At 41.3% G+C, this 23,784-nt stretch overlaps 2 protein-coding genes across 7 annotated transcripts in view; one reads left to right on the top strand and one right to left on the bottom strand.

The window, feature by feature from the left end:
* Nucleotides 1–10,487, bottom strand: part of RGS20 (regulator of G protein signaling 20) — a 36,216-nt gene extending 25,729 nt beyond the window's left edge. For both annotated transcript variants that reach the window (XM_038160397.1, XM_038160406.1), the window contains exon 1: nucleotides 10,172–10,487. In XM_038160397.1, the coding sequence (XP_038016325.1) occupies nucleotides 10,172–10,294 (123 nt within the window). In that variant the 5' untranslated portion in view covers nucleotides 10,295–10,487. The remainder of the gene's footprint in view (nucleotides 1–10,171) is intronic.
* A 7,428-nt stretch (nucleotides 10,488–17,915) lies between these two features.
* The window catches only part of ATP6V1H (ATPase H+ transporting V1 subunit H), a 49,399-nt gene continuing 43,530 nt past the window's right edge, over nucleotides 17,916–23,784 (top strand). The window contains exons 1-2 of one of the 5 annotated variants that reach the window (XM_038127864.1): nucleotides 17,916–18,095; nucleotides 19,424–19,550. In XM_038127864.1, coding sequence (XP_037983792.1) covers nucleotides 19,447–19,550 — 104 coding nt within the window. In that variant the 5' untranslated portion in view covers nucleotides 17,916–18,095; nucleotides 19,424–19,446. Of the gene's footprint in view, nucleotides 18,357–18,392; nucleotides 18,417–18,552; nucleotides 18,820–19,423; nucleotides 19,551–23,784 lie in introns of those variants that run through there. The other 4 variants (XM_038127865.1, XM_038127866.1, XM_038127867.1 and 1 more) reach the window with 4 other exon arrangements.

The following is a 23,784-nucleotide window of genomic DNA, read 5'->3' as shown; positions in this document are numbered from 1 at the left end:
CCTTCCATTCTGCAGGCTGGGCTTTTCCTCTGGCCACTCCAGGGCAGTCTATCATGTTTCCCTGCACTGCACTTTGCTCTGGATTCTAGAATTGTCTTGAGAGAGGGAGAACAGCACTCCAGATGGGTAGAATTTTGGACATTCCTGCTTTTGTGTCCCCTCTTTGTGCATCACTGCTCAAATCAACTCACTGACAAGGCCACACTTGAGGTTTGTTTCCCTCTGTTACACTACTGCTTTGAAAGACCATGTTCTCCTCCTGGGCAGACAAAACATCTCTTCCAACCTCCTTCCTGCAGTTCATTTCAAACATACCTCCTGACCAAACACAGAAAACACAAAGTGGGACTGAAATTGTCCTGTCTGCAATAGCCTAACCTCTTCTTACGTTCTGTAACACCTCAAACTTATTTCTCCTGACGATTTGGAAAGGTTGGTAGAAATCTGCTTAAAGTGTGCCTGTTTAGAACTCAGAGAGATAAACGAGAGAGCAAAGCTTTTTTGTGAGTCTGAAACAATTTTATAACCAGAGCATGCCACTGTTTTCCAGGTAAATCATTCAGTAAGACACTATTCTTGTACTGAAATGAAGTACAGGCATTTAACAGCACAGAGTCTGTATGAAGAGAATAAATGCAGTGCAGTGAGAAAGACTAGTCTGTCATCAAAATCAGAATCAAACATTTCAGTGAACATTAGGTTATGTAGTTGGAGGAAATGTCCTTGGCTTTTAAGGGCTGTGACTCACTTTGTCAGTCTTATTGACTGGAAAACTATTCCATGCTGAACCATTCAGAAGGTCTGGATGAAAACTGAGAACACAATTTAGCCCTCTTATTTAGAGCCCATATTAAATAAAAAATGTTATACATGTCCTGTGCATTACCATGCAGAATTCAGGGTAATGTAAATCAGTAAATGGAGCAAGAATTTGCAAATGAAAAGTAGGACAAGGGGTCAGAGAGGAGCATCTCAGCAGCTTCTCCAGCACAGTCTGAGCACCTCTGCAAATCTGAGCATGAATTCCAAGTACCAAAAGGCACAAAGGGTGTGAGTGCCAAAGCTCATCTGGGATACTAAACTACAGCATTAGCAAGGAATCCCTTAGAGGAGATTTTTTTCCCCAAAGACAACTGTCTCATAAGAATCTGTGTGTTGGAACAAATCGATTTGGTAATAAAAAGAAAAGAGAATAGATATTACAAAATGAAGCACTGCAATGCAAGAAAATTAATACTTTAAAATATTATAATCTGCCTGTCTCTCATAATAAATTGTTTTACAGTTGAAGAACAAATAACCTACCCTATTTTGGTCTAAGCTTGACCCACTGTTTTTGCTCTTAACTTGATTATTCTCAAAGGAAGCAGTGAAGTCAACAGAACAGGGAGAACTGTTTTCTTCTTTACTTAGTCCTAAAGTAAATCACATAAAATGTCATAGGAAAAATCACAGCTACTTCCTGAAATTAAGCTGTGTTCACAACTGGAACCAAATAAATAAGAAAACAAATTTGAGCCTTTCCCCTTTTTCTGTATGAGCTCCTCAGCATAGACCTGACATCTCTAGGCTCCTGAAAATAATTTCATCCTTCTTGTGAGAGTAATTAAGTGCTTGCTACAGTGATCCAGAAAAAATTATGTGACATTTTGTGAGACAATCAGCTGCTGCTTGGCAGGCATCACTGGGCAGCTCCTGATTTATTTTAGCCCGCTCTTACCTTTAATAGTTGATAGGGTATTTTAGATTGGATTTACTTTGAGACTGACACTAAATGTATAATATCGAAGGCAATTAGCGTCCTGAGCTGTTTCCAGCCATGTAAGGTGGTAGGATAAATATGTTAGATTAAAGATCTCACTATCTAATTTCCTGAAAGTTTTGGAATCAGCATTAGGACAGGGAGGGGCTTTGGGAAAGGCCAAACCTTCTGAGACATCCAGAACTGTCAGTAAGCAGACACAGGCTGCTGCAAGCCAGGCTTCACCAGTTCACCTGCTCACAGACCCTTGCCATTTCCCAAGTAATTTCCTCAGCCTATGTTTTGGATGAGTCTGATGGAAAAATAATGTTCTACCTGTCTCACTTTTAAATTTTAATGTTTGTGAAGAAATATACAATTACTTACATTGTACACAAATAAGGTGTTTTTCATCCCCTGTGAGGTCTCTGGGAGAAGAGTGATGGTCTCTCCCTTGCCTTTCCTGGCTTGGCATGGCTTTGGCTTTCTCTGAAGGATGCACCTAGCTGTCAGCTAGGAACATGAAGCTTGGCTTTGAAAGTAAGGTATTTGTGATAGGATTCTGATCTCTTTTTGCATCCCTTTTTTGACCGAATATGCCTTATGAAAAGATGCAAATAAATGGAAGTAAAAAACTGTCCTGTTATTGCACAGAAGGGGCTAGAAAATGTAGGCTATTAAAAGGCTTGAAAGAAACATTTTTTTTTCTGTGGAGTCTTTCAAATTTTTGTGGAAAGAAATTACTGTGAAAAAGCATGTGTGGAAATCATGATTTTTTGTGTCTTTGCATCACTCATGAGAAATGCATCTCGGACAGCATGCATTGTATACAAACAGGCAAGGAGAAGGAGTAAATTACTCTTCATGCTCGTGGTATACACACAGCAAGGAGTAATGAATTTAAACAGGGATATTTAGGCTGATCCCAGCAGCAAATGTCAGATGACACTTACAAACTCCCACTCAGAACTGCCTTTGATAATCTTAGATCTTAATGAGTTGGGTTGGAAGAGACCTTAAAAATAATCTATTTCCAACCTCCCACATCCTATGAATGGGACACCTGCCACTAGAACAAGTTTCTTAGAGCTCCATTCAACCTGGCCTTGAGCACTTCCAGGAATGGGGCATCTACACCTCTCTAGGCAACCTGTTCCAGTGCCGTACCACCCTCACAGTCAGGAACGTCTTCTTCGTATCTAATCTAAACCCACTCTCTTTCAGCTTCACCCCATTTCCCTTTGTCCTGTCACTCCATATCCTTGTAAAAAGCCCCTCTCCAGGTTTCTTGTGGGCTCCTTTTAGGTACTGGAAGTCAACACTAAGAACTCCCTGGAACCCTCTTTTCTCCAGGCAGAACAGCCTCAACTCTCTCAGCCTGTTTTTATAGGAGAGCAGTTCCAGCCCTCTGATTACCATGATACTGCACCCTACATCATTCTCCTGGTCACTGGAAAGATTTGCTAATCTGGTACTTCAGGATTCCTCCGGCACTCAGAAATCCCTGAGAAATATGAGCTGAAAAAAACCCCATACACCAATTCCTTTTTCAATTAGAAATAAGGTGTATTGGAACTAAATCAGAGTACAATGGGAATGCTATGCTTGGGTGATCTCTAACACATCAGGCTGAACTGCTGCAAGTCACAGCAGCACCAATTGCATTATGCTGGGCTGGTCATTTTAATTTTGTATTTTACCAAAAGTCATTTACTTTCATCAAGTTTGACTGTGAGAGGCATCATGGAGTAAAGGTAAATTTCTTCTGACTCCCAGACACCCAAACTAGATGCCTTTTTAAGAAGGTCTCTGTGGTCTTCCAGAGAAATGTTGCTTTTCCCAACGTCCTTTGTCTAAATTGTTAATTATTGCTGGTGAAAGGATGTAGTAAATTAATGTATTTGTAAACCTGAAGCTACCCATATCTCAAATGAGTTGATCTAGATTTAGGCTGAGTAGTTTATTTATTAATCAGCATGACATTTTGTTCCACTTAAAGAAGGTCATTATAAATTAATAAAAACAATCTCTGTAATTCAGGTCACTCCAGGATTGTTTTGCTGAAAAATTTCCAGAACTAGTGTAAAAGCACTTTGCCTTTTGGTTTTCATATTCATTAAATTCTTTCTGACAGTAATATCTTAATCAGCCCAGGAATCTGCATTTTTCCCATTTCAAAGGTGCATATGTAGAGAGGAAGCTTTAGGACTATTTCAAGAGTAAAATATGTAAATCACTAAATTAGAAAAACACATTATTGCAAATTAGTACAAATTATCTATGAGGACTAGAAAATTTGCACACCATTAATATGCAAGTAATCCACCCATTAATGTGCAGTACATTATTATTTTGACAACTTTTACAAAAGAATGCCCCCTGATTGCTGTATATGCAGCTATTATTGGCTCATACACAACGCTGAGCAATACAGCCAGCTATTCTTTGAGAAATGTTTCTGGATGCAAAAAGAAGAAAAAAGAATTTATGAATTAAAAATATTATTCTGCCATGTAATTACAGAACAGTTTAAAAAGAAAGACTCTTTGAAGAGCTCTTTGTTTCACAGAATAGTTGAGATTGGAAGGGGGTCTCTGCATATTGTCTAGTTTTGCCTCCTGTTCCTCAGGCTTCCCAGACCTGTGCTGAGCAGGGTTTGGAGTCCTCTGAGGATAGAGACTTCAAACCCTCTCTGGGCAACTTGTCCCACCCCCCCGCCACAGTAAAAGACCACAACTTTTTCTGTCTGATAGAACAATTCTTGCTTAAGCCACATTCATTTGTTCGTACTTTCATGCTAAAGATTAAAAGATAATGTTTTAAAAGGAGTTATATTTAAGGGTTTGAGCTGTCTGGAGCAGACCATGGACATCTGGAGGAAATGTGGGAAGAAAAGCCCAAACCCAACACTAAAGATCTCTGCAAGGCTGAGCAGAGGTAGCCAGCAAGTGGTGAAATGAGTCCCATGCACTGGCAGAAGCGAAGCCAGTGGCTCACTGCATGTCTTCCAAGATTATGTCTGCTGAAGAGCGCCCCATTCACAGAACATTGTGCTCCCAGCAGGACCCACAGAGCTGAACTGGCCTCTCCTGGTCAATTGTTCCCAGTTTACATACTGGGCATGACACCTTTTGGTATGGAATGTCCCTTTGGCCAGTTTGGATCAGTTCTTCTGGCCCTGTTCTCTCCCAGTTTTTGTGCGTCCACTCACCAACAGAACATGGCAAATGGAAAAGTCCTTGACTTAGGGCCAACAGTGCTTAGCAACATCTAACACTTTACTTTATTAGTAAAGTTAGTCTCATGCTGAATCCAAAACACAGCTCTGCACCAGCTACTTGGAAGAAAATTAAGTTTATCCCAGCTGAAACCAAGACAACGCTGCAGGTCTCATAAAGGTTGATAGTCTGTAAAAATGTGCAGGAGTAGCTCTTTCTTAACTAGCAAAAGCACCTCAGGGACAAGATATACTAATGTTATAAAGGATACATGTCCAGCAAACTAAATTAACCACCAGAGAACATCACAGAGAGATAATGCTCTCCAGCTTGTCCTAGAAATAACTTTGCTTACCTTTAAAACTAAGTGGTTATGAATTTATTTTATTATCTTAGTCTATAACAATTTGGCAAAATACCCTCTCTTTTCCTGATCAAACAGTATACTGTGTCATCAAAGAAGTTGTCAGTATGACTAGCTGCTCATAACTTGGTGGTCCTAAATGCCCCATAATACTCCTGTTATCTCTCCCAGAATTCTGTCTCCCTTTGAAATCTTGCTCCTGAATCAAACAGAGCATCAAACATGTCTCAGATTTTACATCTGCTGTGTAAGAATAACTATTTTGGCATGGACAAAGAATGGTGGCTGCATCTAAAAGGGGTTCAATCCCTAGCCATACAGTTTGCATGTCCTGCCCATCTCAAACATAAGAGATAATATGTGACTGCTGAATTATGTTTCAGCCTGTTTATGTACAAGACCTGCTCAAAAGAACAGAAGAAGTGTGTTTTTGATTTGGTCTCAACACCCTCTGATAACCCCAAGCTTTCAGACACACAAATGCTACCACAACTAAGTATGAAAAACATACTGCAAACATACTTGGTGGAGAATTATATTGACTGAAAAGGGTGAGTATATTTACTAATACCAGGACCTATCCTACTCTTACAAAACATAAAGACAACATCTGACTTCAGAGGGACTGTTAAGAGTAACAGCAATTAATGACTGCCAGCACTCATCAGCTGAAGACACTGGAGTACTTGGATAAAAGCAGTGCAATTATTCAACTGGTATCAAAGTTTTGCAAATAACAACTTTTATGATTTTTGTCCTTTCTGGAATTGTTTGTGAACGGATTCCTATTTTATCAAATAAATTATGATTCACAGCAGTTGCCAGATAATTTAGGTGAGCTATGCACGGTCATGAGTGACTTTCACATTACAAGCAGTTCATAGAATAATGTTGGACATCTCCAGGCCCAAAGGATTCCTGCAGAGCTAGATCAGCTAGACCAAGGATAAAGGATGCCATACTTCCCTGGGGCTGCTCCTTCAGACAGCATGCTCGAGGCTGTTTCCATATCTGCCTGGTCCCCCCACACAGAATTTAAATGGAGAGGACGTGGCAAGCATGAAAGCCATGCTGGTATAATCAGGTGGCACAGTGCCTCAGCCCCCAGGTTATTGTTTAAAGAGGATTCATACTTGCTCTCTGCATCTCCTTGGCATATACCTTCTCACTTAATACTATGCTTTTCTTCACCTCTCTGCTCCAAGCCCTGTGGAGGAATGGATGCCCTTACAGGTGAGGCAAATGTCAGCAGAAGCTGGAAAGGATTTTGCTTCAATCCCTAGCAAGAACAGGGCTGCTCCCTCACAGGAGGAGAGCTGGAAGCAACAGGATCCCACATCCCACTCCCACTACTCCAGCAAGGCAAACAGAACATAGAAACAAATTCAAGAAAAATCCAGATCATAAAACAATATCACAGCAAGGTGGAAGTCAACTCCTCAGATCAGATTTACGATCAGGTCCCACAGCCACCAGGCAAACCCACACTGACAGGTGACAGCCAAGGTCAAGCCAGGAAGTCAGCCCAGGGTGGGAGGCTCCTCTACATGGCTGTCACTTGACTAGAGGCCATCACTCCTTCAGGCTCAGCTCAAGGGAACAGGCCCTGTGGGCTAAACTTAAACAGAGCTGCTGGTCCATGGGTGAGGGTAGAGGACCCAGCGGAGGCTGGTCAGGGCCATAAACACTTATTAATGTCCTCAGAGCTCTCACACTGCTTTCCTATCTGCACTTACCTAGTCCCTTCCTGTCTGTAGGAGCATTATTCATATGAACCCAACCAAATCTGGAGACTGTAAGCTTAGAAACCACAATTATGTTATAGAAGTGAAACAGATTCTATCCAGGTGTAATCTGGACATGAACTAAAATGTGGCAGCTCTCTGGAGAATATTCTCACCCTCTTCTGAGGAAAGGATAGCAATGAGCTCTGTGGACCACGACTTTGGCTAAATTTTGTCCATAGGGGAAAGAAACTGTGATATATTTGAAACCTTGCACTACCTCCCTATGCAGTGCATCATATGATGCACGGCATCATAATGTTTCAGGGGTGTTTTATTTTGTTTACTTGCAAAAAGCTCCTTGGGAGCACACATAAATGTGTCTGTGTTAGCACTGGGTTAAGAAACTCCTTGTATCTTTGTGTTCATAGTGGTAAAAAGCAGTTTATTCACTTTTGCTTTTTAACACTTTTATAAATCAAAATGCAAACATGCCAGAAAGGCTTTTAAAGCAATGCAAATTAAGATAGAAACAAACAACTCATTGAGTTAATTTAAATGTCATGAAGAGAATTTAAAAGGCCTTTAAGCTCTGCCTACCACTTTTCAGAAATATTTCTCTTGTAATTCAGTTTCTCTTTGAAAGCCCATTCAAGAAAAAATAAACCTAATTCAATTGTTCCATTAAAATATTTAGGTTTGTTGTTGTTGGGGTGTTCTTTGGTTTTATTTTTGTTTTTTAATAGAAAAATTTATTTGATATTTTGGCTTTTTTACTCTTTAGCAGGTTGAATTAGATGCCAACTTGCTCTCAGAAGCAGCCACCAGTCACATTGAGAAGTATCAAATCTGAAATCTTATCTAAAGTGGAAGGGAGCATGGGAATTAATGAGGACTGTAGAATCAGACTGATCAAGGACCCTGTCAGTCACACAAATTACAGGTCTAAGAACATAATCTCTCTATAGCAACCAGTGTCACATATAGAAATGTTTTACCAAAAGAACCTGAACTTTCTGTACATTTCAATGTCACCAGGAGTTATTAAAAAGAAAAAAAAAAGGTTTAATGTGATCTCCTCGATTCTGGAAGTGTAAGTGACAAACTGGTGTTGAACCTTATGAACCTGAAGTTATTTTCCTAAATATTACTAGGAAATAATGTAAACCTCTGTGCAGGGGTTCCCTATCAGTAAAAGAGAAAGGCATTTCCCATCCATGTGAAATAAAGCCTGCAGTTTATTTTAGTTCCCCAGCCTTAGGACTGTACACACTTCTAGATGGGTAAGTTTTCTAACTTCCTATCACTAACACAATCCTTGTAGACTCATTAGCTACCAGTAACATTGCTTACATTACATATGTGAAAGGATCATTTGCTGATATGGTTTATGAAGTTTTGGAGACATGCTCCCCCAGAGAGTGCAGCCTCATACCTGAACTTCCACATCCCAGCAATTTCAACTCAGCTGAGCTCAGAAAGTGGTTACAGAGCATCTGCTGGGCAGTCCCTGCAGGCTGTCTCTGCTACCAGGGATGAGAGCCACACCAGTTTCTAACTGCATCATTTAGAAACAAAAGCACTAAACAAAGTAAAGGCAACAGGAGAAGGGAAGCTGGCAGCAGTGCTGTTAAAGGAACTGTGGACAGTAGCTGGCTCTGAACATTGCAGCGGCATTTATGTCCCTCTACAGACAAACCCTTTGCAGAATAGAGAAATAATAAGTTATCCTCTGTGAGGTCGCTGACTCAGACCTGTGCACCATGTTCTCAGAGCCTCAGCAACAAACTACAAATTCAGGCAATATCCACAAAACCAATCAGCAAGCTGAAAGGAACAATTCACCTGCAGTGAATTAAAGGATGGCTAAATGAGAAATGACTGGGGACATGAGTTATGAAGAACTCAGTATCTGGATTTCAGAAACTATGACTGTCAATGGTTAACTTCAAGAGCCATTGGGCCTATGACAAAATCCCTTTTTCCTTCAAGAGGGTCAAGAAGTCCCCAGGCTCATGTGCCAAATATACAGAAAACAGGCCAGAATGACATGAAATTCTGAACAGAGTGTACTTTGTTCATGATCAGAAACAGTTTTCTGATATCAGCAAACCAGGCTGAGCATTTTCTCTCAGCAAAAGCAATGAAATTAGGATTTCTGATGACTGCATTCCTATAATTCAAATGAAATGGCCTCTTAAATACTTTGGCTAAGGAAATGGGACGGAGACATCAATTCTAGCTTTAACTTTGAGTAGTTGTAAGGCAGATGTGAAATTGGGAATGGCTCCTTTCCCTGTATTAACTTTCACCAGCCCTGCCAACAAACTCAACTGGATGCCTTAGCCTCTCTCTATGCTGGCTTTAAGTCTGAAAAAAGACAATCTTTGTGGTTCCAGGAGTGCAGGACTTTGCTATCACATTCTTTCCCCTATCAAGCAGCACTTTTGCCCCAGAGCTTTAATAAGATACAGTTTCTTGCATTTGTCTCTCTTGCTGTGCTGCATAGGAACATGCATACATAAATGAATAAATAATATCAGTTCACCCCACAGGCAGCTTTCAGGCTTTTGACAAAATCTAGAAGATACATGACTGTTGTTTTTAATTAAGGAATACTCTATAGGTTCACTGAAGAGGATTTACTGTAACTCCCTAGTAGACTTCAGTACTGTGCAGTTTGATGTCTTTGGCATATCATCTTTTGTAAACTACCGATAAAAATAATCTGACATAGTACCCGTAAAAATGGCAAAACTCTTCAGAGTCTAAACACCATGAAGCAAGATATTTTCCCTCACTCTTTTAGCAACAGATTAGCTTCACAAAGTATGAATAATTTTTGTTAGATGGATGTGTTTATTATATTCTTTGAAAGCAGACACCTTGTGGGAAGGCAGATCACCACCTCCTTTGTCACTGTGGTTGCAACATGCTGAGGAACAGAGAGCAGGGGATGAGGCTCAGGAAAAAGGAAAACTGCATGAATAGTGATGTCTTGGTGATAAACAACCTATGGCTGTCGTTCATGACATTAATATTTTCTTTCTCCTCTTTTCCAGATACACCATTTCACCCCCTCCCACAGGACATTTGTATAACTAATCCTGCATTTTTTTCTTACCTTGAAAATCCATTGTGTGGCTTTAATATTTGCTTCATCTTCATTTTGGAGGTTCTCCTTTGCCTGGCAGTTGTCTGCATGGTAGCTGTGAGTTCTGAAGTAGAGCACAACTTGCCTCCACATCAAGAAATAAAAAGGCTGTTCCTGAATCAAATTTTACAATGACCTTTCTTGGAAAAGCACCACTTATATTTAATGATGAAATGAAACCAAATCCCAGACATTGGGCTGAATGACAACAACAAAAAGATTTCTTGTCCTTACACTGATGGACAAATGTCCAGGCCTCTTGCAGCTTGCCAGTTCTTCCTGTAGTGTGGAGGAGTTCTGGAGACAAACAGGATTATCTGCCCTCAGATATCTGCAGTGTCTCATCCCTTCAGCATGTGCCAGCTTAGAGATTAGACTTACAACTTTGTAGGTTTTAGTAAATTGCAAAGGAGAAAGACAAGCACAGAGTGGTTGAACATGCCGGAGAAACAAGCTGTAACAACCATGAGACACTTTTTATCACCTCAGAGTGAATGCATTTTATTTACAACTTGAAAGAAGAAGGAACTCAGCACACAGTTACACTCTGCAGGCAGCACCAAAAGGAGATGTCTGTCTTAGGTCAGTGGTACCTGCCAATCACATGTTTTTCCTCATTGGCTGAACAGATGGCCTGCTGCTAATCCTTGCAGCACCAGTGAAAACAGCACATGAGCTGCAGCCGTGTCTCAGGATAGAGACACACTAAATATAAGAACAATGGCTCCAGGTAGATTATGAATAGATTATTTCTCCCAGCTGTATAGAGGGCTGCCAGATTTTTGCCAGCATGCACTTGCTATTGTTGACATCTTTTTTTCAAGCTAAAAAAATATGTCTAACCCAAGAATTTTTTTCTACCAAGAGTCCAAAGTTTTGACAATTCAGCATTGTAGATACAAGGTAGATATAACACATCTGGCCACAGAGCATCTCTTGTGAGAAGAGCTGCCTTGGTCACATTTCTGTCCTCTTTTCAAAGAAATCTAGTAAATGCTGAGGAGAAAAACTAAGAATAATGAGGCTTGACAATGGCACTAGAAGTCACTGTACAGTAAACTCTGTTGCAGAAGGCTGTAGCATAAGCTCCAGTAAGTAATTTTTTTTTTCCTGTCCTCTAGCCAGGCTTACCATCAGCAGCACTGGGTGGCTCAGCATTTCCTTTTTTCCCCAAAAAGCTACTGTTCTGACTTTACCTTTTTCTGAGAGGATGTAGGAGAAGACTACACTTCCAGGTGTACAGACCTTGTACAGACAAAAGCTGTTGGCACAAAACAACAGAGACTGATGGTGAAAGGAGGAGATGCTGTAGGTTCAAAGAGTGGCTGGAGACTCTTCAGCTTTCAATAGAGAAGGGAATGTACATGAGACAGAGACATGTGTCCCTACTCCTTAAAATAATACAATTTTAACCCAGATGCATTATTTCTCAAGGCTACAAACAGTACTGCACAGCCCTTTCTGTTCCTGTTTCTGCATAGCACTTCACTTCCAATTTTCTGGCACTACAGCACTGTTCCATTATGATAGGGGAAAAAACAGAAGATGTATTTATTACAATAACATTTTAGTTTATATTTCTTTCAAAAAGGCCATTCCTATTGCAGATAAGTTATGTGTGGTTCCTTCACTGAGCTCATAAAACCTAATTTCAAAGAGGTGGTGGAGCAACCAGAAGGTTGCCTGCTGTAACATATGCACAACTGTGGCATATTAGTTTGCCAGATCCTTTGGGACAGAATCTGATTAATTAAAAAAAAATGATCCAAGCGATCCATGATCTGTCAAACGATCTATGACCTAGAAGTCAGATAAGTCTACATAGATTGCAGGAAGTAGGCGTTACTTGTTAAAAAAGATACTCACAAAATAATGTTTTCCCACCATGACACACACAATAAAATGAAGATAAAATAAGAGGAGAAAACAAAGACAGATGAAGCAGAAAAATCCAGTTCACAATGGGCCAATCTTGCTATAATTCCTCAGGACAAACATCTAATGAAGTACTCCACATTGTCTCATATTGAAAAATCACTTCTGTTTCCATGCAAGGAGGTCTCTTCAATGAGGCCTCTTCAACCCTCCACAATTAGACAGGAGAGAAAAAAAAATGATTTGATCGTTTTGTGAATTAGATAAGTCTGCTCACTTTCCTAACCTTCTAAGCATGTTTTTCTTGGATAAACTTTCAAAGTATTTTCTCCTATACATGTTAAATACTTGTGCAGACATGCAGGAGCCGGGTGACGTACAGACTGCTGAAAGGTTAAATGGCAGGTGTGCAAAACACTTCTGTGTAATTTGGAGAATAAGTGATAGACAATGATACATTGTTCTTATTACAAGAAAGAAAGGAGAACAGAAGAACACTCTCACAATCCAGCTGCCTGTAGTTTTAGTGTGAGGATGACTCATCTGCATTAATTTTCTAGTATCAAACTATTAAGAATTCCTATTCTTTGTGATCCAGGAAATTGATGACTTTTATTCTTGCATGCTGATGTGCTTTTCACTTTTCACTCTGTTTCACACATCAATAAAGTCATCTAAACATAGCAACTTCAAGTGAAGCTGCATTGCCAGAAGTTAATGGACAAGCACTGATGTGACCAAAAATAGCTAAATGAGAATTGTTTTGCACACCTGACTCCTGGAGGATAGATGCTTGCCAAAAAATAGGCGCACAGCACTTTTACAGTCATTACCTTCAGCAAGATTCAGAGAATCGACCAACATAAATAAAGCACCATGGGATGCTCCAGGCTGATGACACAGGATGGGTTTGTACTGGTTGCTGAGAATTGCCTTTTGCTGTCATAGTGGTGACAGGCACACAAGACAGGCTCCTGTAAAAACTGTACAATTCTTTCCTCTATCAGAGCTTTCCCTTGCAATGCTATGAAGTTCCTTCGTACAGAGAGTGGCTCATGGAACTCACACTGGTGAAAATTTTCAGATGTGCCCAAGTGTTTGAAGATGGGGGATAAGAGCACATGTGAATCTTGGTAACTTACCCACCACACTCTGACAAGGTGGTCCACAATTCCACTGTGCACTTGCCAAAGGAGTAACATTGTCACCAGCAAAGTTTCCACCACACTATTGTGTAGTGTATGTATAATTGTATATGACACTATTGTATATGTCCTGTCTCAAACACTTCTGAGTGTGCTGAACAGAACAGACTCCAACCAGATGCTTTTTGCACTGTGTTGAAAACCCTCCTGTACTATGAAAGCTGCTAATTTCTTCCTACCCTCTGCTGTACGTGTCTCATTCGAGAGTTATGAATCAAGGCCCAGACTTTCCCTCTTAACCAAGGTGAGTTATTGGATGGAGTACCACACCTTACACACCTTGTCTATATACACATGAAGAACCCTGCAGAGATGTGAGACATGACTGTCCCTTGCAGAGCTACAGTAACTTTGTGTTAATGTTTTGCCTTTATTCCATTGCATGGCATAGAAGAATATGTAAATTAAATATATCTGTATACAGGTATATTCAGGAACAATATATTGTTTGCAATCTTTAACATGTCACATTGGGTTCACTACTTTGATTCCTCTGCTAGAAATTCTATTACCTTGCCTGGCACAGATGTCATGCTTACTCTCATAGTTCCTTAAATACCCCTTGCAATCTGTGTTAAAAAAAAAAAAAAGAAAAAAAAAGGAAAAAAAAAAAGGAAAAAAGAGAGAAAGTAATCACTATTACAATTATTTCTCTCCTCTTTGCATTTCTGCTAATTCAGTAGATGAATACTTTCAACCAGTATGCCTCGCTCCAAGGTTACAGAAAAGTTATGGGGAAATATTTTTTACTGTAGCCTCTAAACAGCCTGGGAAATGAAAAGTAAAGCCAGAATATGAAATTTATGATGAAGTCAAATGCCAAATCACACCTTTTAAAACTTTGCTACAGACAAATTACTATGTTGCTGTAGTATCATAATTTGGACTGCAAATAGCAATCCATCTTATTTTAGGCAGACTCCAGGCTGAATGGATGGTGATAAACTCTTGCAGGTGGTGGAATTAGGTGAAAAATAGTCTGCTATAAAGAAAAAAAGGCCACTGATGACCTGATGCAAATTCTGAACAAGAGATCACATTGGGCACCAAACTGAAACCATGAATTATTATTTCCTGCTTACAGTGAGGTACTGAAACAATATTGAAAGCAGGAACTAGAAGAGAGAGAACCACAACCCTGTGCATACCTGTACTCAGGTTCAGACAGAGTACTGTGCTACTCCTGGGTTAAGCCAGAAGTGTGCTAAAGGGCTGGGAGAAACATGCTGGGCAAAGAAGACTACAGCATTTTGGATGATTTCCTTGAAACAGGTGATCCCTGGCAGAAGAAATGCCTTTGCATGTCTAAGCAAGAATTCAGGACGTTACCCCATTAGACATAGGGGCACATGGTGAGATGCGACTCACACTGCCGTCACTGGAGCAAAGGGGCGCCAGCTACCTGCTCCTTGTGTGACTGGAGGGGGTCACAAGAGTGGCCACTCCCAGGCTCTCTTCCTGAGAATATCCAGGTAGTGGTGTGGTCTGTGGCGTGGATGACACAGACTGCTGCGAGCCACGAAGTCCCAAGGTGACAGGATGAGAGAGTGGACACTTGAGTGAATGCCAAGGAAGTCTTAGTCCCAAACGGAATCAGGGACAAGAGCCAAGGGAAAAGAAGGGAAGGGTGGTCTGGCTAGCTCTTATAAAGGGAGTGGGTGTAAGGGGTGGAAACATAAGGTAGCCAATAGGCAAAGGTAAGGGGAGAAGTATGGAAACAATGAGGGTTACACAGGGGAGGGAGGAAGCCTTGGGGACAAATCATAGACTAGACTGGGGATGAGTGATACAGAATCTTCTCGAAAGAAAGTGGTTAAACTGACAGGCAGGGGCAGTGGGCAGCACCATAGGGATTGACACATACATATAAGGGCTTTAGGGGAGGAGCAAGGGATCTGTCACTTTGAGGGACATCTTAATGGCGGGAAAAACGGGGTAAACAACTTGGGAAGAAACCATTGTGAGGGACTTACATGGGGGGAACAAAGGATTAAGCCATTTCTCAGGTTAATGGAAAATGACTAATTTTTTTAACAGAGCCAGCAATAATCTCAAAAACACACACTGCCACAGTGAGGAGCAACTCTGTTTGTGTCTTCAAACTGACAGCTGGAAATGCACATTAAGAGCTGCTGATCCAGTTTCCAAGGGTTTACTTAAACTATTGGGCTGAGCTTGGAAGGGTGAAGATGGAAGAATACCATACTTGGCCTAGGTAAGAGAATGCACAGCCATCAGTGTTTTCAGTGCTGGGACAGTTTGGAGTCCGGGCAGAAGCATCGCTGTGGACAACAGAAGCAGTTTCATGGAAGCAAAGCCTGATGTGCTGACTGGTAGCTTGTAAGATCACTGTAGAGGCCTTTGAAGCCTTGTTGTGGTTTAACCCCTGCCGGCAAACAAGCACCATGCTGCTGCTTGCTCACCTTCCCCATGGAATGGAGAGAAATGGAAGAGTAAAAGTGAGAAAACTCATGGTTTGAGGTAAAGACAGTTTAACAGGGAAAGCAAAAGCTGCTCATGCAAGCAAAGCAAAACAAGGAATTAATTCACCACTTCCCTTTGGCACACAGGTGTTCAGCCATCACCAGGAAAGTTGGGCTCCATCATGCATAACAGGTACTTGGGAAGACAAACAGCATCATTCTGAATATCTCCCCTTATTTTACCTTCTTCCCCTCAGCTCTATATGCTGAGCACGATGCCATATGGTGTGGGATATCCCCTTGGTCAGCTGGGGTCACCTGTCCTGGCTGTGTCTTGTCCAGACTCCTTGTGCACACCCAGCCTTCTCACTGGTGGGGTGGAGGGAGGAGCAGAAGAAGCCTTGGTGCTGTGCAAGCCCTGCTCAGCAGCAATGAAAACATCCCTGTTTTCAGCACAAATCAAATCATAGCTTCATGCTAGTCACTGTAAAGAAAATTAATTCAATCCCAGCCAAAACCAGCACATGCCTTCATTATGCAAGAGGCATTTTAAAAGCTTCAAGCCTTGTTCTGTTTATTTTGCAAGACCTTTGGCTTCTGCTTCTTTATAAAATGGGCAGAGCCATATGTACCATCATCGGTAATGTGATTTGAAACTACTGTGGAAAAGGTGAATGTGCTTATTCCAAGAGGCCTGATGCCAGACACAAAAGGAATGGCAAGTGAGACATGCCATAAACAGGCAGAGCAGAAGCAGGAAATACTGAATGCCACAGGACTGAAGTTATAAACACTCTTTTAAAAGAGAAACTGGTTAAAATAAGGCCAAATTCTAACTCTCAGCTATGAAGAAAAACATCAGATTCAAATAAACTTTCAAAGTGACAGATTTTTCAAAATCGTGTGGAGATATCTATGCTAGAGATCAGGAGCTGTGCCAGCATTTCTTATCACTGTGAGTAAGCAGTGTACAAGAACACAAATTTGTTAGATTAAATCTCCAGATCCCACATGTTTGGTAATCCATAGAATCACATTAATGGATGTATTTATTACAGACTTGATGACACGGAGTGCGCACAGGGCTTAGGGAGCTTTCTTCTGATAAGCACCAAGACATGCAAATGCTGTTACTTGGACTGTACCTGGGATTTATGCTTGTGTTATGAAGAAACCAACAGTGGGGGTTTTTTTTCTTGGGTTTTTTTTTGTTTTTTGTTTTTTGGTTTTTTTTTTTTTATTTTTTTTTTGGTATGAAGGAAGACCCATTTTAAAAGAAAAATTCTATGGAAGAAGTAAAAATCAGTAGCACAGTGACAACAACTGTCCTGAAATTACCCCCCCCTCCCCCTCCCCCATTGGCACCTATTATGCCAGGCATAATTTAAAGAACAGTGTATCCTCTAAATGGAAAATACAGAGACCCTTGAAAAACTAGTTAGCAGCAGACCAGCTCTAAGCTAGCTCTACATTGACTGTCTTGATCTGCTGACACACAAAAACCCCGAAGATTTTTGTTTTCTCCTTGTACGTCGGCAGAATGACTGTTCGGGGTCATTTCTGACCAGGAGAGGCATGTCTATGCGCTTCAGCACGGTATGACTGGGAAACCTCACTCAGCAAATGAATGCACTGAAAATATTTTTTTTCTCAGAAACATAAAAGCTGAAGCCCATAGCTTCTGAAACACTTGGGGCTTTAGTCTCAAGTTTCATTCCCAGCCAGACTTGTGCTGTGCCTCTGGAGAAGCTGAGCCATTTCTGCGAACAGCGCAGGCGGGCACCTGTGGGCACACGCCTCGTCCTGTCTCCCAGTCAGGGACTACATTCCCTGTATAAAATCGTACACGTATGTACAGGGCTCGGGGCGATCCCAGACACAAATACGGGCCAGGCTATGCAGGGAAAGGACTGAGAGCAGCTCTGAGGAGAAGGACTTGCGGGTGTTGGTTAGCATGAATTTCAACATGACCCGGCAACGTGCCCTCAGAGCCCGGAAAGCCAACCCTGCCCTGGGCTGCATCCATGGCAGGGGCGTCGGAATCAGATGATCTTGAAGGTCCCTCCCAATCCACCCTATGGCTCTATGGCATGTGTAGGTGTATATAAACCTACACGTGTATATTTATGTGCTCTAAATACGTGTAGAGTCACCCCACTGACTGCGCGCAGCCGCGGGCGGGGCGGCGTGTCCCTCGCAGGCCGCCGTCGCGCTCACGTGAGCGGCGTCACATGACGGCGGCAGCGGCGGGGCCGGCGGGTGCGCGCTGCTGCCCGGGCTGCCCAGGGCCGCCCGCGGCCTCCTCCCGCTCTTCTTCCTTCCTTCCTTCCTTCCCTCCCTGCCTCCTTCCCGCCAGCCCTGCACGGCCTCCGCCGCCGGCACGCCCCTGCGGTGAGTGGGAGCTGCCGCGGGCCCTGGCGCGGTGGGTGCCGGGGTCGGGCCGTGCCGCCTCACGGCCTCTGGCGGGGGCTCCGCCGCTGCCGCCAGGGTCTGGGCTCTGCCGGGCCCCTCGGGAGTGCCGGTGAGCTATGCCGGGAGCGGCAGGACCGGGCCTGGGCTGTCCCAGGCGCCTCTCTGCTTCTGCGGCTGAACTGCAGCTGCTGAAGCCGCTGGTGCCGACTGTGCCCTCGGGCAGTGTTTGAGTGGCGCTGGGTGGGTCTGAGAGCCTGGAAACCTTCAGTGGTCGTTGAAGGACGTAGCGGTGCCGCCTGTGTGCGTGTCTGCTCACAGAAGTGGTTTCAAAGGGAGGGCATTTGTCCTCCTCTGTTGGCCCAGGATAGTTCCTTTTTATTTTTTGGTTTCTTTTGTTAGAAGTGTATTTTCATTCAGTCATGAAAGTAGGGTGTGCTAGCGAGGAATAGGCCTGAACGTGCCAGTTTGCCCTTGCTTGGTCTGTAAGGGGGGGGCAGAACAGTCCAGAAACAGGCTGTGTGGAGAGGCTGGGTACAGCTCAGGTTGTAAGGAATTCCAGCTCTAGCTGGATCTTGAGTCTCTGCCAGCACACTTCTTGTTTTGGCATCAAAGTCAGGTGGAGATTTAAACCATAAAGGAAGGGGGAAGAAGTGGTGAAGGTCACTGTCTGTGGTAATGTGCTATATCCTGATAAAGAGCTTCTGTTCGTATTTATTTTTCAGTTTGCTTTTTGTGCACTAATGATCTTGATTTTCTTGTTAAGTCTGTGTAGCCTGGTTTTAATTTATATACTTATGGGGTTTTTTCCTCCCTGAAGTTGTAGTTTGCGTGTTTCTAATGTCTAAATACTCTTAGACCTGAAGTAAATCAGTCCTAATGTGTGGGGGTGGGGAGGATATGCACTGAATTTTAACTCTGGAAAGAAGATTTGGAAAGAAATAAGAAACAAGGTTCTCTTATCTGTGGGGCTACTTGGATGATGCAGAAGAGCCACCTTAATTCAAGTAACTTAATTTCATTGTTCAAGGATTCACAAGACTGGGAGTTTTTTAGTAATGGTCTGTGTCTTCTATTTTAATAAACTTATGATTGGCTACAGTTGAGTGTGTAGGTATGGCTTATTTTTGTTTGTTTCCAATAAGCCACATTTTAAATACTTTACAAAACTTGGATTTTTTCAGAAACTAACTAGTACAGTGTTCAGGAATGGAGCACCTGGAAACAGGTTTTTCTTTTCATTTCTTTAAAATATTGGACAAATACTCTGCTGTTTAATAAGAGGCCTCAAATCTGGTTTGCATTTCTAGGTACATTTTAACTATCAGTCAAGATGGATATCCGAGGTGCTGTAGATGCTGCTGTCCCAACAAACATCATCGCTGCCAAAGCTGCTGAAGTTCGGGCGAACAAAGTAAACTGGCAGTCATATCTCCAGTAAGTAAACAATTTCCACGTTCTTTTCCCCTTTTAAGTGTTAGATTTTTTGAGATTTTGGGCTACAGTGGAGCATTATGTTGCAGTGAGGAATGTTCTGTCTGTATGGAAGTAGTTGGAAAAGGTCAACATTAAATGGAAGTGGCTGTGGAAAATTTTCTTATGACTTATTACCAGAAGGGGAACTCTACTTGTATCAGCTGAATGCTGTAATAGCAAAGAGTATTGGTTTGCACAAATGTGTGGTAAAACTGTTTCTTTTCCTGATAGTTCAAATACCAGTCTCAATTTCAGCCTTTTTGGATGACTGCTGAATTAAGAAGAGTTTACAGTAATAATTGTCTTAAGTGTAGGTATGGTATGTCTATTGCTGAAGTGCTTTTTGTGGGAATACAAATTGTACTAGTAAAACTGGAGATGTAGTCCAGGAAAATAAGCTGTACCTTAAGGAAAGGAGCATTAATTCTGGAGGACAACTTAAGCAAGTAAATCAAGGAGTAGGCTGAAACAAATACTTCAGTCTGGGAGAGCTGTGCTGCTGTTCCAGGCAAGCTCAGAGTTTCCTTTTGCATGGATGTGATGGCACTAGGAGAAGCAAGGGGAGTATTGTCCTGAGAGGACGTAGAGACAAGCTGAGGAAAAGATTTATGGGTGAGGTAGGAAACGGGGAGAAGAAACAGACTTACACTAGTCCTCTGTACTCTGAAGTGAAATGGAACATTCTTGCAGTCTGTTCCTTGTGACAGGTAGGTATGAGAAATATTGACAAAGTGTAAATTACTGTTTATAATAGTAAATTACTTTATAATCAATTGCTTTGTAACTAAAGTGGAAGAAATCTTCATGATTGTAAAGGTACAAACCATACTGATGATGCTTTGTGATTATCAACATTGTACCACTTTAAAAAAATTGGGGTTTTTTTCAGATTGCTGTGGTACATATTTATATGTTGTAAATTAAATAACCTTGCAAAACTGTACACATGTAAGCTGAGAAATGCTAATGCAGTGGAAGCTTACTATTGCCTACCTGCTTTGCCCTGTCCTGTGTATTTCAGACTTGCTTATTCCATTAATTGAATTGTATTATTCTTTCTGTGTGATTGTATATCTGCATGATGAATCTGCATAAAGGAGCTGGTCTTCTGAGAAAACTTTTTTTGTGCTAGGCTGTTCTTAAGATGGATCAGTTCCTGAGTTCCTGGTGGTACTCAGAGGCTTTTGCAGGCAAAAGAGAAAGGCTGGCGAGGTAACCTGACAGTGACAGTTCCCAAATACTTTTCAAACAATCTAAGTGGCTTTTGCTGTTACTATGTGCCCTTTTATCTGTCTGATAGGAAGTGTGTCCCAGGGATACCTGGACAGCTGTTCCCGTGCTGTCCTAGTGGCAGTGAACTGCTGGTTTGCAGTTACTTGGAATGAAAGTGGGAGTACAGTTGTTCACTGTTCATGGAAATGAATATGAGATTCTTTCACTGCTTCTTTGGTGTTTCTATAGGGCTGGTGAGAAAAATCTGTTACTTTTGTTGGTATAGAGGATGGTTCTGTTTGACAAGGAGTTGAATTTATGTAATATTATTTGTTTGACTGTGTGGTCTGCTGTTAATAATTTTCGTTCATTCTTGGAATTCTCTTTCTGTGGTGCAGTGTGTGAAACGGGGAGTTTTGTTTGTAAATCTGGCAGCAAATTTTTATATAACTTCCTTTGACCAGAGGGCAGGGTTCTTTTTTGGATTTTACCTGTAGAATTTCACTTGGTTTTGTTCTGGGATCTGTGAAGGAAGAATAAACTAGTTATTTCCTCTCTCGGAATTAGCTAGGTTTTAGAGGCTATTGTAGTGCATCTGGCTATTGTTTGTTATCCTGTGAGAGGACAAGTGAGACTTTTTGGTGCTTGCATCATTTGTGTGTCAATAACAGTGTGTCCTCTTTATTATTGCTCTGAAATAAATGTAGTTTTTGTGTCTCGTATTTACTAATAACAGCCTGGCTGTCTGGCTAAGTTGGCTTCAAGGATTGGCTTAAATGGTGCCAGGGAGATTGTGGAGCTTCTTGAAGATAACTACTTTGGCTGAGGAGTTTCCTTATAATGAGTTATTGAAAAACATCAGCAGAACTTTTGGTGCTTCCAAAGGAAATAAACTCATACCTTGATTTGGACATGTCCTTTTTTACGATAGACAGGTTTGGATGTGATGGTGTCTTTGAGGCTGAGCTTTAAGGGATTTCTTGGAAAGTCAGTCAGTGCAGTTATATTGACTCCTTTCTGGAATGAAGCATATTATTAAATGAGTGGAAAGTACTTTCTTTGATGCACCTGTTAGAGGCAGGTCACAGTGGTTTGTTTTGGTCTGGTTTGTGGAGGAGAATGGGGCGCTCGAAAGGGCAGTTCTCTTTCTTTTGAGCTCCTTGTTCTGATTGTCTGTGCACTTACTGTGGTAAACTTGCATATAAATATATGTGAAGGGATTGCTTCAACTCATCAGATGTTTTTAAATTAAAGGAAATATTTTTATTTTCCCTAAGTTAACACATCAACTCAGGTGTGGCATGATTTTTGCTTCTTAAACTGGAGGCAGTATTTATGTAGTTGAAGAAACTGTAGATAGTGCTTAGATAGTTGAAGTCAAGGAATTTCACAAGAAATTCTGATGAAGTGTTTTTTCTCCTCTGCCTGTGGCAGTTGTATGTGTATAAAGGTGCTTTAAAGATTGCATCACTTGCAACAGCGTTGGGCTCAGGGTCACACAGAAGGGCATTCTACAGTTCTTTTTTCTTCTCTCTGTTCTTCAGTGCAAAAGTAAAATGGCTTACTTGAAGCTGGTCAGACTTCAGTAGCCTGACTTTTCTTGTGGAGTCAGTTCAAGCTAAAGATTAACTGACACAGTGTTTATTCCATCTCTGAAGGTTGTGACTGTAAACTAAATATCAAACTGTAAACTAAATGTCAACACAAGTGCTGACTTTTGATGTTTTTTCTGTATACTGTTAGATATGACAATTGTCTGTATTACCAGCTTGCTTGTGTGTTCCCAGCTCCTTACAAAATTAGGCTGTGGAAAAAGATAATTTATTTTCTGGTGCTAAAATGTATCCTTTTTTATGTTGGATTCCAGCTGAGGTCTGTGTCTGAGGGAGAAGAAAATAACAAAGCTTGGAACAGTGGAAGGGGATGTGTAGGTCTGCCTGTGGAAGCTGTTAGTTCTGTATGGACTTTGCTGCCCTTGGATCTTGAGGCTGGTTGCAGTTCACAGGTGTGGGTGCCCTCCTTGAGTTGAAAAGGCATTTTCTGTTTTGTCTGTGTGGCTGGTTTCAAATGGTTTCAGCATTTGCCTCAGAGTGTCAGAATGCCAGGGGAGGGTGTGTTGACTTGCTTGAAGCAGGTTTGGGTTTGCTTTCTTAGGGCAGCAAATGAGTTCTGCGGAAAATTGAACTTGTTTCAGGATTTAGCTTGCACCTTACTGCATGTAGGTTTTCTAGATACACTGCATTTTACAATACTTTAATCACATGAGATACTTGATGGCTAATTTGTACGTAGTTTCCTGTGTGTTTTCAAATAGTTCACATGCATGTTTGTGAATTCTGATGCTAAAATATCTATTCTATTCTATTTTCCTGGGGATGGAAGAACCTTCTAAAGCAGGTTAAATATATCAGACTTTAAAAGTCAGTCTTATCTTAGAGAAAATGTAGAAGTTTCCTGATTTGTAGAATGTGGGGGGTTTTCTTCTGGGTTTTTGTTTGTTTTTTTTTTTCCCCTCAAATCTGGTTGAGTCTTGTAGAGTACATTCAGTCTGTTTTACTGTTTTAATTTTGTAGTGCTAAAACTGTTGAGCAATTAGGTAAATTTAGTGTCTCTAGGTACATGCAAATTACTGTAGATACCTGGATAAAAGAAATTATGCCTTGATATGATGGCTTTATATGAGCTTCATATTTGCTGCATATATAGTCAATTTTTTGAATATAAAAAAACCCCAAACAAAGTAAAAACCAAACAAAAATACCCTAACTTTCAGTGTCTCTTTTGCTAAATCATCCAAACAAAAAAAAAAAAAAAAAAGGAACAAGAGTTGATGGAGGAAATGCACAATTGAAAGAAGGAATCACAAGTTTCTGAGTCATATTGAGTGATCAGGTGGATTTAAAAATGGTGGTCTTGCAAATTCATGCTTTCTGAATCCTTGAGTTTCAGTTTTGTCTCCTCTAGTAAGCGCTCTCAAAGGCAG

Source organism: Motacilla alba, chromosome 2, assembly GCF_015832195.1.
Source record: "Motacilla alba alba isolate MOTALB_02 chromosome 2, Motacilla_alba_V1.0_pri, whole genome shotgun sequence".
NCBI classification, from domain to species: domain Eukaryota; kingdom Metazoa; phylum Chordata; class Aves; order Passeriformes; family Motacillidae; genus Motacilla; species Motacilla alba.
This window is presented reverse-complemented; position numbering and strand designations above follow the sequence as displayed.